Here is a 14,365-nt window from a genome sequence, read left to right on the forward strand (position 1 = left end):
GCCCAGCCTCACCCTTGTGGCAGAAGGTCAGCCTCCGCTCCTCGCCCGTCTCAATGTTGGCCACCCACAAGTCACTGTTGTTGATGAAGGAGAAGAAGGCAGGGTCGGCGGGACAGATCTTAGGGTCCATCCGTGGCCCTGAACACTGGGTCTTGATCTCCAGGGGCTTCATGGGGGACACCTGCAGAGAGAGGGGCCTGGCTCAGCAGGGTGGGATGCCCCAGCCATTCCCCTGCCCTCCCCACCAGCAAGCGCAGCTCACCATGAAGCCATTCTTGCCGCCGTCCCGGCAGTGGAAGAGGCTGTTGCTGGCCTGGAAAAGGAAGAGGCCGCTCTCGCTGTGGAAGTCGTAGGAGGTGATGCCAAAGACGCCCAGGCGTTTCCGCTCCCGCAGCAGTTCCTCCTCCCGGGAGTAGACCCCGTGGTGTGGTGTGGCCTGGGGACACAAGGGGGACATCGGCGTCAGCAGCTGAGGCCCCGGCCCCCTTTCCCCACTGACTCTCTCCCAGACAGATGGGGCCGGGCCCCCAACCAGTGCCACCCTACAGAACCCCGCCCTCCATATTCGATCATAGCCCCTTTCTGCAAGAACATTTGAGCTCATTCCACCCACCACCACACATTCCCACTCTCTGCACGGGGGAGGGGACCAGCAGATTCAGGACCACCCAGATGCCTGACCTGGGGTGGGGGGGGGCAGCTGGCAGGTGAGCGGGTGCATTATGGGGGACACCATGCAGCTGCCCCACGGAGAATTCTGAACATCACGTGGGAATTCAGAGAAACATTAAAAGGAAGAAACACATTTTTATTTTTTAAATTTCTTTTTCTGTGGCAGCGTTGCAAGGCCTGCAGGATCTAGTTCCCCGACTAGATATTGACCCTTTGCCCCCTGCAGTGGAAGCATGGAGTCCTAACCACTGGACTGCAGAAGAGAGATCCCAGAAATGTGTTTTTAAAGAGCAGAATCCAAAGCAAAATGAGCACCCCTCCACCCCCACCCCTGCTGCAAGGAAAGCCATGCAAATAGGAGCTGGTGGGCTTGGTGGCTTCTGTCCAGGACAGGCGACAAGCAGAGAGGAGAGAGCTGCATGGGTCCTCTCCCCAGAGTACTGTCATATGTTTATGATCCAAAAGCAGTCAGTGTAAACCAGTACAAGAGGCACTCTCCCCACTCACCAGCCACATCCTCTTTGGAAGCGAGATGAATTGGACCACATGGGTCATTAGTTAAACGTCTATAAAAGGGCCTCAAGCCCAAGTTACTCGCACGCTTTTGATGAGGCTTTTAAAGGGAGAGGTGCTTCCAGCAGGCGCTGTCATCACCAGCCTGTGCTGCGGTTCGGGTGCCCAGGGGGAAGGGGAGGGCGGGCGTAGGGCAGGTGTCCAGGGCCAGGCACTCCTCCCCAGGGGAAAGGCTGGGACCCCCTCAGAGGCCAAGTGCACCTGCCCGCCTCAGCCACAGGGAGGGCCCAACTCAACCATGGGGCTCACCTGGAAGTGATCCAGCATCTGCTTCCACGACAGAAGCAGCAGCGCCTCCTTGCGGACCTTCCTGGGGATCTCGGAGTAGAGGAGGGAGTTCTCTCGGCTGCCATAAGGCATCCCTTGTGGGGAAGAGAAAAAAGCAGAGTGGGCACCCTTGCCAACTCTAGCCTAGCTCAGGGCAGGAAGAGAGCCTCAGGTGGGACAGTCCTAGGACCTAGACTCCCCACGGCTCCTGGGACTGGGCCCGGCTGGCTCCTCCCGCTTCTCCAGCCCCTTGGCCACACGTCCCTCCCCAGAGAATCCATAGACAGAATTTACACTGGCCAGCAGGAGCAGCAGGCTCTTCCACCTGAAATGTTAGAGCCAAATATGTCAGCCTCAGTTACTGAACAAAAAGCACCCAAGAGGATAAAAAATGGGGGGTTAGTGATCCCCAACTCCCCACAGGTTGGGCTCCGGTCATGTATCCTGCTCTACTATGGGCTCTTGCAAAGGCCAGGAATTAGTCTCGGATCAGAGGAAGGGCAAAACTCCAAAATGACAGGAAGAAGTGTATTCAAGTCCAGCCCCTCCCCCTCTGCAGTGCTGACACCAGGTTGGTCAGCTTCTGCGGGGCCATCCTGGGCACTGGAGGGTGTGAAGCAGCCTCCCTGGCCCTACCCTCAAGAGCCCCATCAGTGTGACAACCACAGGATGTCCCCAGACACGACTGAGCATCGTCTCCTGGGGCAGGAGCACCCGACTGAGAGCTGCTGATCTGTAGAGCAGAGTGGCTGCCTGGGGAGAACTCTGTGTGGGTGAATGAGGGAAGAAATATAGAGCGCGCAGCACAGACAGCAGCAAATACGGCAAGAACACATCTTCCAACCTGAAGTGTCTTTGCCTTGATGGACAATGGCATGATGGCTGTGGGAGCAGGATGGTTCTCTCGGGGAGCCTGGGGGTCCCTGCTCTCCAGGTACCACGCTGGGGGACTGAGGCAGGGCTCCCTGGAAGCAGGTTGTGGCCAGGAATGCACCATGACCGACAGTGGATCACAGAGAGTGGGCGCCTCTCTTTGACCCCTTTTCAATCCCAAACTCCTCCAGGAGGAAGACTGGGTTTGGTACTGGTCTCCTGGCCTCATATGCACCCTCACTTCTAAGACTGGAGGCTGGGGCCCCAAGTTTGGTGCCTCTAGAGCTAAACAGAGCTTCATAAGTAATACCCATCCCACCACAGTGACTCTTATAGGTAGCTTCTCAATACAGCAAGCGACTTGCATTTTCGACTCATGACAGTTTACTCATGAAGTATAGCTGGTAAAGAAGTGAAAATGCAAAGCCAACTTGGACGTACAAGTGAGAAGTGTTCACAATTCAACACCTAAGGACTTTAAGCCAGGGGTCCCTAACCCCGTCTGGAACCAGGCCTCACATCAGGAGGGGAGCACTAGTGAGCAAAGCTTCATCTGTGTTTACAGTCGCTCCCATTGCTTGTGTTACCACCTGGGCCCTGCCCCGTGTCAGATGAGCGGCATTAGTCTCTCAGGAGCAAATCCTACTGTGAACTGCACAAAAGAGGAACCCAGGTTACAAGCTCCTCATGAGAATCTTCCTGAAACCATCCCACCTCCAGTCGGCGGAAAAACTGTCTTCCATGAAACTGGTCCCTGGTGCCAAAAAGGTTGGGAACCGCTGCTCTAAGCTGCCGCAGCTAGACTCACCCTCAGCTCAAGACACAGACTCTATACCGCCCACCCAGGCCACCCACGGGGACATCTTCCTTCCGAAGTTCACAAGACAAATGGGGACGGGAATCATGTGGTGGGTGACTCCTTTCTTGTAAAATGTCCAGAACAGGCAAGTCCAGAGACAGGAAGCGAGTCAGTGGTTGCCAGGGCTGGGGGCAGGGATGGGGAGTGACCGCTCACGGGGATGGGGATTGCCTTGGGTGATGGAATGTTCTGGAACTAGACAGTGAGGACGGTTGCGCAATCCTGTGACTGACTGTACCCAAAACCACCGTGCCATCTGCCTTTAAGAGAAGGGATTTGATGGGACGTGAATTACTTCTCAATTAAACAACAAACAAGGCCCAGTGTGGGGGCCAGCGTGGACAGCTGGGAGGGGGCAGGTGGCCATTCTCAACCAAGCACCATGGGCTCTGAACAGCCCCGGTCCACAGGCTCTCTGGGAGCCCGAGCCTTCCAGACAGGAAGTTGGTGGTGCAGCCCTACCAAAGAACACCAGAGACACCTCCCCTCCCCACTGACTAATAAGTACTGACATGAAAAGGGACATGCGCTCTGGCACATTCCCTGAAGCAGCTGCCCAGGCCCTGGTGTTGGTGGGGATCGGTGTGCACAGTGAGGGTCTGGGATGGCTGAGCACGGCCCCTGACTTCTGCTGTCACTTCTCTTACCAGCTCCACCATCTCAGCACCCCATCCCAAAGCCCCCCAGCATGTCAGGTGGCCCAGGACCTGGACACAGAACACGAGAGATCTCCCTTACGCCTGAAGGGACTCCCAGTGCCATCTGGGGCCCAGTGCCTTCCTCCACTGGACACGTGACACCCATTTGCAGCAGGGAAGAGCCAACCCACTAAGGAGCAGTGGAGCCCTGGAACCGGAGCCCGTCTCCCGGGACAGCAGCAGGCATGTTCTCTTCTCTGCTCTGTCCCACATGCGTTGGACTCCAAGAGAGACTTCCCAAAGGGTGGTGATGGGGCTCGCCAGGGAGGAAGGGGTCCCGGAGGAGCAGGGGCACAGGCCACATGCTCAGAGCACCAGAGCAGGCTGGGCATCAACCTGGGAGGTCCTTTCTGTTCAATCCATAAACGTGTCTTACTACCAGGACTCCCCCAGCACTGAACTATAAATACACGGGGGCTCGGGGGAGACCTGATCCAGGAACCTGGATGTGACGTGAGGTCAAGGGCACCCCAGGGTGCTGAGTGATACACACTGGATCAGCTCAAGGGTGATCTAGCCCAAGAGAAGCGGGATGGCTCTGGGCTGTTCTGGGCACCTTTCGGGGTCTCAGTGGCTCTACCGCCCTTATCTGGAGCTGGGGTGGGCTCTCAGAACCTTCTGCAAACCCCAGGCCCAGACCCGTGCACAGGCTGAGGCCGACCAGAGGAGTGGACATCTGACCTACATGGAGCGAATCATATTCAGAGAAAGGTGGTCAGTTTCTGCTGGTGGCCGGAACCAGGCATGCGATCCTGGGAGTGTGGCAGCAGAAGGCAGGTGGTAAGTGAGAGTGGAGCCGCAGAGAGAAACATATGAAGCGGATGCCTAGACTCCATTTAGCTCAGGCTTCTCAGTGTTGGGAGGCACGGGGCGGGCTGGAGGAGGTCCCTAACACCCACATCTTTACTATGAGGCTCAGAGTAACTCAGAGTGTTTCTGCCCTTTCGGCAGCTCTGTGGTTGGCTTAATGATGGCTCCCAAAGACGCCCAGATCCTAACTCCGGGAGCTGGTGAGCATGGTACCTGCCTGGCAAGAGGGCTTTTACCATTGGGATTATGGTAAAGATCTCGAGATGGGGAGATTGGGCTGGATTATGCAGGGGGGCCCTAATGAGCCTGGTAAGAGGGAGGTGAGGAGATTTCAGACACACAGGAGAGAAGGTGATGTGACCAGGGAGGCAAAAACTGCAGCAATGCAGCCACAAGTCGAGGAACGCCGATGGCTGCCAAGAGCAGGAAGCGACAAAGAACACACCCCCAACCCCTTGAGCCTCAGGAAGATGACCAGCTCTGCAGACGCCCGGCTCTCGGTCGAGAAACTGATTTCAGACTTCTGCCTCCAGCACTGAGACAAAATACACTTCTGTCATTTTAAACCACCAGGTCAGGGGTCACTAGTGTCAGCAGCTGTCCTGGGACACTCAAACAAGTATCTTGACCTGGGAGGGCAACTTGAACTTGAGCAAGCTAGGGACCCAAGTGAGACTGCATGCAGGATAGGGGAGGGACTGGGGACCACGGAACCACAGGAAAAAGAAAAAGAGAGGCTGTAGCTTGCCACGGTCACAGAGTCTGGGCCGCATTCAGTTCTCTCTTTTTCCTCTCCCCAGGGTAAATGAAACCTGAAGCCTGCCCTAATCTCTCCTGGCAAACTTTTTTCCATAGGGGCCAGAGACAGTAAGTATTTTTGGCTGTGCAGCCCACATAACCTCTGTCCCAGTTACGCTCGAAAGCCGCCCGAGATGGTCTGTACACCCACGGGTGTGGCGGCACACCAGCACAACTGGATTTCTAAAAACAGCCAGCCGCCGCTCACCTGCCCTTCTAGACCATTCTCTCTGACTCCGCCTGCCAAAGTGCCATCTGGTCTCCACGTGGGCCTCTGCAGGGAGGGAGAGCATCCGGCAGCCCCCACGGTCACTGTCACAGGCCTTGGCATGAGGGCAGCACTGGTCAGGGTCTTGATGTGGGGGCAGCATGGGGTGGGGGATGACCTTCAATTGTACGTTCGCACCATCACTCATTCCAATACTGACCAAGGGCTGACTGGGATCAGGCTGAGGGTATGTGGAGAGTGACCTGGCCCCGAAGATCCAGAGCTGGGGTTAAAAACCTGCCTTGGATCAACAATCACAGGTCAGGCTGTGTCCAAAGGAACAGGACTGGTGCCATTCTTTCTTGGCCTGGAAGACCCTCAGGCAATACTCATTTGCTCAATAGGTTATCTGTCATCCACCTCCTAGGAGCCAGCCCAGGGTCCGGCTGTCCAGGCCACAGGTGTGCATAAGGCCACACCATGCCCCAAAGGCCAGCGGGGAACACAAGCGCAGACCTAACTGCCGATGACGCAGGAAGCCCTGCATCGAGGCACACCCCAGGAGGCGGAAGTGAGCAGCAACTGATATGCTTATCCGGGGATCCAGGGCTGGGAGAGCAAACCCCCAACCATCCGCCCACGGTGATGCAATCCTGCCACCTCTCTGTGAGCCTCCGGGTCCTTCTCAACATGCCATGAGCCGGCAAGGCTCCACGGGAGTGACCTTCCACTCCCACTGTGGGGAGTCACATTGCTCACCAGCCACCCCGGCCCAACCCAAGCCGCTGGGAAGTGACTCAGGGGGCGGGCCTAGCTGACAGGCCCTGGAAACAATCTCAGGGGTGTGGGCACACCTACCAGGCCCAAACCTGGAGCTGCTGCTCCATGGCTGGGGCAGGACTGCCCTCTGTGCTGGCCTCCACACAGCTGAGGCCCTGGGGGACCCTTGCCCCAGGCTATCACTGCTCACAGTTGTCACCTGTGGGTGGGACCACACCATTTGCGGAACAGCTTGCCCCAGGCCCAGACCTCTGTCTGGACCTTCTGACTCACTGGACTGGCTGACCTCTGGGGACCAGAGGACGGCGTAACGGCTGGCCCAGCAATGTGGCAGGGGCGGGGAGCCTGGGGCCTTACCCAGGTAGTAGAGGCGGTGGGAGTGGGGGCCTGACTCGTCAGTCTTCTGCCCGAACGGGAAGTCGTGTGGCGCCTAGTTGCCCACGAGACCCGAGTTCTTGCGGCTACCGTGGATGATGCTGCGGAGCCCCTCCCACGAGTGCTTCTGCACCTGGAAGCGGGAGGCCGGGTCTTCGGTCTCCGCCGCGTCGCCCCGCTCAGACGTCAGCGCCCCGGTGGCCATCCTCTCCGCCCCCTGGGAATTCAGCGAGAAGCTACGAGGAGAGTGGGGCAGGGAGACAAGGACAGGCGGGAAGACGATGAGAAGCAGGGTGGCACCCAAGTTCCGCCCAAAAGCTGCCCCCTACCCCCGACTCCCCTGGCCAGGCCCAACCTTGGGCACCCTGCCCCGCCCCTGAGGACACCTCAAATTCTTCCACTTCTTTCCAGCCATGAACCCACAGACCCCCACCACCAGCACCTCCTGGCTGAAACACTGCCACTGTCTCCCAGCTCAACCTCACATGTGTTGCAAATCTGACCTTGCGACTTAAAACCCTTCCTTAGTTTCCCACACACACCTGGGATAAGACCAAGCACTCACATGGCCTTTGCTGGCTTTTGTCCTCTGACCTCTGCCAGGCCTTCAAACCTCACCCCCTTCATCAATCTAGGCCTTCTCTCAGCTTTGCAAACAAGCCAGGCTCCTTCCCAGCCCACAGCCTTTGTCTGTGCTAGCCTTCTTCCTGGAACACCTCTGCCCCACTCCACACTGGACTAGCTTCTAATCAGATCTCAGCGTGTCTGTCAGGGCTGTGGATGGCCATCTGGACCAAAATTGTCCATCCATCTTTCACTTGCCCCCTGGCTGCTCCACCCTCAGAGTGTTTTGTCATGGTGACTGTTCACGGATCCCCTGCCTGTTCCCACCTGCCCTCCCCGCCCCCACGTTGTCTGTCCTGGCCATGGCAGTGTCCCTGGAACCTCACACGGCCCCTGGCGCACAGGAGGCATTCTTTGGAGAGACACAGAGTGACAATCTCTACTGGGAGACACTCTCTCACTCCCCAAGAACTGAGCCTAAGATGCAGATGGGCAGATCTCGTGGCCCATGCTGTCAGCTCGCCAGCCAGCAGGGGAAGCTGTCCTGTCTCACCAGAGGGGCTCAGAGAGCCAGGCAGACATCTGCTGGTCATCAGAGAGCCTCAGGTGAGAGGATGGACAGGCACCCCCTTCCCCAGAGGCCACTCCACTCTCTCCACCCACTCCAGGGAAGGTTGCTGCTGTGTAATCCCTCCCCACCCCCTGCACTAGCGGCTTCTTGACTGAACTAGACTGGCCAGGCAAATATTTATTTTATGGAAATCTAAACACAGCCTCGGTGACCTGGTTCTAGAAGAGCCAGGGTCGTCTGGTGAGGCCAGCCAACATGGGCAGGCCAGCCTGGATTTCTTGTGAGGGCACCAAATAGCCAGAGGTCTTGCTTAGACTCCGGGATACCTCATCCTCTGGGATTAGCGCCTCTGTGGGCACATGTACATGTTCCCTTGTAGGAGGAACTGGCTTTCAAGAAGTTGTGGACAGAGCTAGGGTTCCACCTTCACGTGGGGGCCTTAAGACTTCCAGAAGGCTTTGCTCCTTGCTAGTACGAGATCCCTTGCCCGCTGTGAGAGGCGACAGAAGAAAGAGATATGGCAGGCACCCATGGCTGCTGAGCACCCACTGCAGGCTGATCTTCACTCCTCTTTCCAACTGGGCCCTGCTTGGTCCTTTCTGACCCAGCTGAGCTGGGGGAGGGGCAACAAACTGCTCCCCAGACACCAGCTGCCCCCACTCTGGCTTTGAAGACATGGACCACAGGCCATCAGAGCCTTTTGGGGGCCTCAGGTCAAATAAAGCAAACCCTGGCAGGATAGCACCCTTGCCAAGGGGCGCCCATGGCCTGTCCTGGCCTGCTACAGAGCTGCGGTTCACCTTCACGGCAGCAGGGGCCGTGGGCGGGGCTGGGAAGGGGCCGGGCCAGGACCAGCTGGGCGCTACAGAGCCCACGCAGCCCCAGCACTGTTGGCAACAAGCTCAGAAAACCAAGGCAGGACAAGTCCCCTAACCGCCAAACCCCCCGCCTCGCCCCCAGCCCCACGCTGCCATCACAATTCCAGGTGCAATCATGGCAGAAAAACAAACTGGCCTCGGGTGCTCCCATGGGGGACCCCAGAGGCAGAAAGCAAACCTGGCAAAAACCCTCATGGAATCTCATGGCTTATATCCACAGCAAAGGAAAATAAAAATGATCTTGCCTCCGATCAGTGCAGAGAGCCCAGGAAGCAAAAACACGATCCAGGAGATGAGAAACGAAATGAAACATCGGGAGGACCTTCTAGGAACCTTCTAGACGTGGCTCGGCAGCCCAAGCTCGCAGGCAGGCCAACACTTGCTGCTGGGCCTTGGCCCTCGGCTCGCCTCTCTCCTCCCCAGGGGTAGAAAGAGAGGCTCGGAGAGGGGAACAGGTGAACAGAATGCAGCCCTCAGGAAGCAAGCCTGTGCCGGCCCTGCCTCATTCAGCGTCAGCTGGGGCTCGGCTTCTTCAGTCAAGAGTTTACACAGCTGGGGAAATGAAAGCGGATTCCAAGCCACCTAGGCCAGACCCACCTACGCCTTTTTTTTTTGCCAATCGATAGGACTGCCCACAGCCCACACCACCACCAGCACCCAGGTCGGGCCCTGCCAGCAGGGACGCTGTCAAGGCCCGCTTGGCTTCTGAGATTTGACTGAGCCAGCGCTTCTCAAGCTGGAACCACCTGCCCCTGGAGTATCAGCCAGAGTCCCAGGTGATGAGGGAAGCAGGTGGAAGGCAAGAAGGCAGGAGGTGCCAGACGAAGGGAGGTGGGGCCCAGTGCCACCACGCTCCAGAAATGCCTGGGAGTGGCCTCAGGGACCTCATAGCACCCCTCCTTTTGGGGGCTCCCCGGAAACAGCAAGCCATCCTCCACTCTATGAGGGCCACCCCTAGCACCGCCCAGGCCTTCAGCTTCTTTGAGTCCTTGTGCAGCCCAGCCCATGCCCGCCCCAGACCTGGTGCACAGGGGAGAGGAGACCCCAGCCCCACTGTGGACCGGAGCCTGAATGCACAGGCACCACACCGACTCAGGGCCGCTTCTGGGTAACAAATCATGCACTTAATGCCAGCCCTGTCTTCCAGAACCATCTTCTGTTCCCTGCCTGCCGTCCTCTGCCCCGATCCTTGCACTCACTGAAAGCAGATGAGCCTGCGGATCAGAAAACTGATACTGACAGAGATTGGCTCAGCTGAGAAATTTTCATGGTCACTTTCTCTTGTGCCAGGCCCCACATGTAGAACGGATGAGTGACTGGGCCTTGTGAGGATAACTGTATTTGATCCTCACTGAAACCTTGGGAAGTGAGTTCTCCCTAAAGGTGACTGGAAAGCAGGCTCTGAAGTCAAGTGGCCCAGCCAACCTTCCCCACAAAAAAGGGCAGGAGCCCCAAGCCCACATCCTGACCATCTGGCCAGTGGTTCTCAGTCTCCTCCCCAGGGGACACTGGGTGATGTCTGGGGACACTTGGGGTTGTCATGACTTGGCGGGGGGGGTGGATGCTCCACTCCTGCAATGCCAGGGCAGGCACTGAAGGACCTAGCCCAGTGGCGAAAATACCAAGGCTGGAACTTCCACATTCCCAGTGCAGGGGGCCCGGGTCGATCCCTGGTCAGGAACTATATCCCTCATGCCACAACTAAGAGGTTGAAGGCCACAACTAAGACCTGGCACAGCCAGATAAATAAATAAAAATATATTTTTTAAATGCCAAGGCTGAGTAACCCTGCTAGCCCATGCTGCCGCCCTCACAGAAGAGCCAGAAGCACACTTTGGGGAAAACCAGAAACCTGGGGACCACCAAGGTTTGTCTTAGACCCTCCAGACCTAAGATTCCATTAGAAATTCGGGAACCTCTGCAATATCCCCACTGACCAGGGATCCCCAGGCGCCCCTTACCTTCTCCAATGTCCTGTGTTCACGTTGTCCAGCCGCAGCTTCTTAACCTTCCGCATTAACCACTTGGCTGACCTCAGGGTGGGTGAGCCTGAGAGGGGGGAGACCGCAGGGCTACAGCTCTGGCAGTGTGGAGGGGCGAGGTCTCGCTCCCCTTCAAACACAGCCCTCCCGGGACTTTCCTGGCTATACAGTGCGCTCAAGTTTGATCCCAGGTCAGGGAACTAAGATCCTACATGCCATGTGGGGTGACCAAAAAAAACCCCAAAAAACCCAAAGGCAGCCCTCTGGTCTGCAAAGAACACTCAGCACCAAGGGCCTTCTCATGCTCAGTCGTATCTGACTCTTTGCCACCCAATGGACTGTAGCCTGCCAGGCTCCTCTGTCTATGGGATTCTCCAGGTAAGAATACTGGAGTGGGCAGCTATTTTTCTTCTCCAGGGGATCTTCCCGACCCAGGGATCGAACCTGTGTCTTTGTATCTCCTGCATATACAGGGGGATTCTTTATCACTGCACCACCAGGGAAGTCCTTCTCATGGGGCTAACATTAGAAATCTGAAGGCCTATCCAGGTATTTGCCAGGAAGCGGGCAGTTCTCCCCAGTTGAGAATCCTGAGAAGACGCAAGTTTCACATGACTAGGGACATACCACCCACTGCACTTTTGGGGAATCAAATAAACCCACATTCGCCACTGTGGTTGCTCCCCGATGGCTGTTCCGACCCCACTCCTCCCAGATCTTGACCACCATCTCCAGCGACAATGGCCTCAACCTCCCTAAACATTCAGGCAAGCCCACTTCCGGGATTTTGCACACCCCAGCCCCTCTGCCTAGAACACCCCTGCCCTGCTTTTTGTAAGACCTGCTCCCTCTTGTCCTTCGGGTCCCAGTATCAGCTCTTCAGAGGTCGTTCCTGGTACTCGGTCCAAAGTGCTACCCTGTCAGCCCCATCTCAATGCCTGAGCATTTCTGCAGGCACTCATTCTAAGACAGTAGTTCTCAGTGGGAGTAATTTTTGCCCTCCACCCTTGCCCAGGGCATCTTTGGTGATGCCTATTGACATTTTTGGTTGTTCTGATGGTCGGGGGGGGGGGCGGTTACTGACACCTAGTCAGTGAGGTCTGGGATGCTACTTATCACCCTACGGTGTCCATGACAGCCTACCCCCACTCTCTCCAAGAATGATCTGGTCTCAGTGTCCTAAGTGCCAAGGGGAAAAAACTCTGTGTTTACTGTCTGGGGGGCAAAAACTGAGTAAGATTCTTAGCCTCACACTAGACATGAAAGTAAATCACCTGTGGTTTAGGTGGTATACCAGGGTGGCCCCCAGGGCCTGTGAGTCACCCCTTCTCTGTTTGTGTGCTTAGATGTGTGCAGCCTCCCAGGGCCTCTGCAGGTCAGGTGATCCTGGTACACAGACGGGTCTCAGCGAGGCCCAGTGTCCCCAGAGGACAGTTTTGGTTGTCAGGACTGGGAGGCAGGTGGCTGGCATCTGGTAGGTGGAGACCAAGGATGCTGCTAAGCCCCCACAATAAGCAGGATAAACCCCCTCCCAACACAAAGAATAATCTGGCCCCTAATGCCACTAGAGCTGAGGCTGAGAACCCCTCTCTGGGTAGATGACCACTCCCAAGAGGATGTCAGCTCCATGGAGGCAGACCTTCACTTGTCTCTTTCCCACTGTGGTCCTGACAGACAGGATGCACTCAACAGACATCTCAGCTTGAATGAACAGGTCCTTGTCCTCACTTGAATGCTGTCTAAAGTCAAAGGGACCATTGGTGTGGGGGGCACTCCACCACCTTCTTGACAAGACAGGCGCCCCGATGGTTAAAGAAAAATAAAGCAGTGGAACTTCCCTGGTGGTCTAGTGGCTAAGACTCTGTGCTCCCAACACAGGGACCCAGGGTTCGATCCCTGGTCAGGGAACTAGATCCTGCATGGCACAATGAAGATCTGGCTCAACCAAGTAAATATTTGAAAGAGAAAAAGAAAGCAGCGCCTGGTCCCAGGATAGAGAATCACCTGGAAGTGAAGCAAAATGTCACTAGAAAGCAGCACCGATTTCACCGCAGACCAGGGATGAAAACTGTGGGCTCTGTGTCAGAGAGGTGTGGGGTCAAATCCTGATTCCACCACTCGTGGGCTCTGGTGTCAGAGAGGTGTGGGGTCAAATCCTGATTCCACCACTGCGACCTTGAAGGAGTCGCCTAACACCCCTGTGCCTCAATTTCCCCAGTTGTAAAACAGGATCAATGCCCTGTTTGTTGGCAGGGCCAATGCCTAATGCTACTGTGAGGATTGAATGAGATTACAGGGGTTAAAATCACACACATAGAAACCACAGGGCAGTTAATACTGTCATCTGAACAAGTTATTTAAAATCAATAGTTACTTAAATAACAAGTACTTAATAACAAAGTAACAAGTTACTTAAAATCTCCAAGAGGAGAACTGGACTCAAGCCCCTTTCAGAGCAAGAATCCACATCATTCCAGAACCCAGTGCCAGGCACCCTATCAGATGGGGAGTTGGGGGTGGAGGGTGGGCGTGGTGTGTCTGTCTGCATGTGTAGCCACACATCCACCAAACACTTTTTTTTCTCTTCCTGAATAGAAAGAAAAGTCTCCAACCAGAGCAAAGCTGAAGCCACTAGCCTGGGGCCAGGCTAACTGTCCCCCAGGGCTGTAGAAAACCACTTCCTCCCAGATTCTATATCCTGGAACAGACAAATAAACCCCACTCACTCATACCCAGCACTCCAGCCGCCCCACCCCACTGACCTTCTAAAGGGTCCAGAGAGCCTCCATTTCAGCTGCAGATGTGGTTCACAGACCTTGAGAGAGTAAATGTGTCATTAACGCGGCGACTTAAAAGATGGACTGACTAACCCCCTCACGCTCCTGCCACTGGCGAGTCCCCAGTGGTTGGGCCTGATTCACTGTACCCAGTAGATCTTAATGATGCCTCACAGCCCCGCAGCGCTGTGTACGCGCCCTGGACCGCACCCCGCAGGAAAGTCCTGCCACCAGGTGCCAATTCGACCAGGATCCAGCAAGAGACTACAGGGACTGGTGATCACACTGCACCCTTCCTGGGCTTTTAGTCCCAGCTCCTGTAAAGGTTTATGCTTGCCGCTCAGGCAAGTGACTTCCTCACAGTCCGGGGCAGGGATGCGCTCAAAGGAACAGGAGCCACTTCTGCCGCACAGATGGGGAAGTGTCAAGACTCTGTTGGAAGAGGGTGGATGGCTGGACAGGGCTGGGAAGGAGGCTGAGGGAAGCGGGCTGGACCCAGTGGGGATGTGGGGTGAAGGGGTGGGGGCCGGACGCAGGGCGGGGCGGTGGCCTCTGCTCTCATATAGGTAGCATGTGTCTGTATAAAGAGAGGACAAGGTGGGGACCTCCAGAGCCGACGGGGAAGAGAAGGCATTATTGAGTGCGGCCACCCCGGGAAAGGGGTCAGAGCCCGGTAGCCC

The 14,365-nt window shown here is 56.4% G+C and overlaps 1 protein-coding gene and 1 non-coding gene across 2 annotated transcripts in view; one reads left to right on the top strand and one right to left on the bottom strand.

Moving 5' to 3' along the window:
• DPP9 (dipeptidyl-peptidase 9) overlaps positions 1-13,907 on the bottom strand; it is a 36,380-nt gene extending 22,473 nt beyond the window's left edge. Inside the window, 6 exon segments of the mRNA XM_010828163.1 lie at positions 13-181; positions 263-436; positions 1,495-1,607; positions 6,896-7,149; positions 10,888-10,975; positions 13,671-13,907. Coding sequence (XP_010826465.1) covers positions 13-181; positions 263-436; positions 1,495-1,607; positions 6,896-7,149; positions 10,888-10,943 — 766 coding nt within the window. The 5' untranslated portion in view covers positions 10,944-10,975; positions 13,671-13,907.
• On the top strand, positions 12,744-12,816 carry TRNAG-CCC. The gene has a single exon. It is a non-coding gene; the product is annotated as a tRNA-Gly (tRNA).
• Positions 13,908-14,365: the final 458 nt, after the last annotated feature.

This window comes from Bison bison, unplaced genomic scaffold (genome assembly GCF_000754665.1).
Source record: "Bison bison bison isolate TAMUID 2011002044 unplaced genomic scaffold, Bison_UMD1.0 scf7180017864492, whole genome shotgun sequence".
Classification (NCBI taxonomy): Eukaryota; Metazoa; Chordata; class Mammalia; order Artiodactyla; family Bovidae; genus Bison; species Bison bison.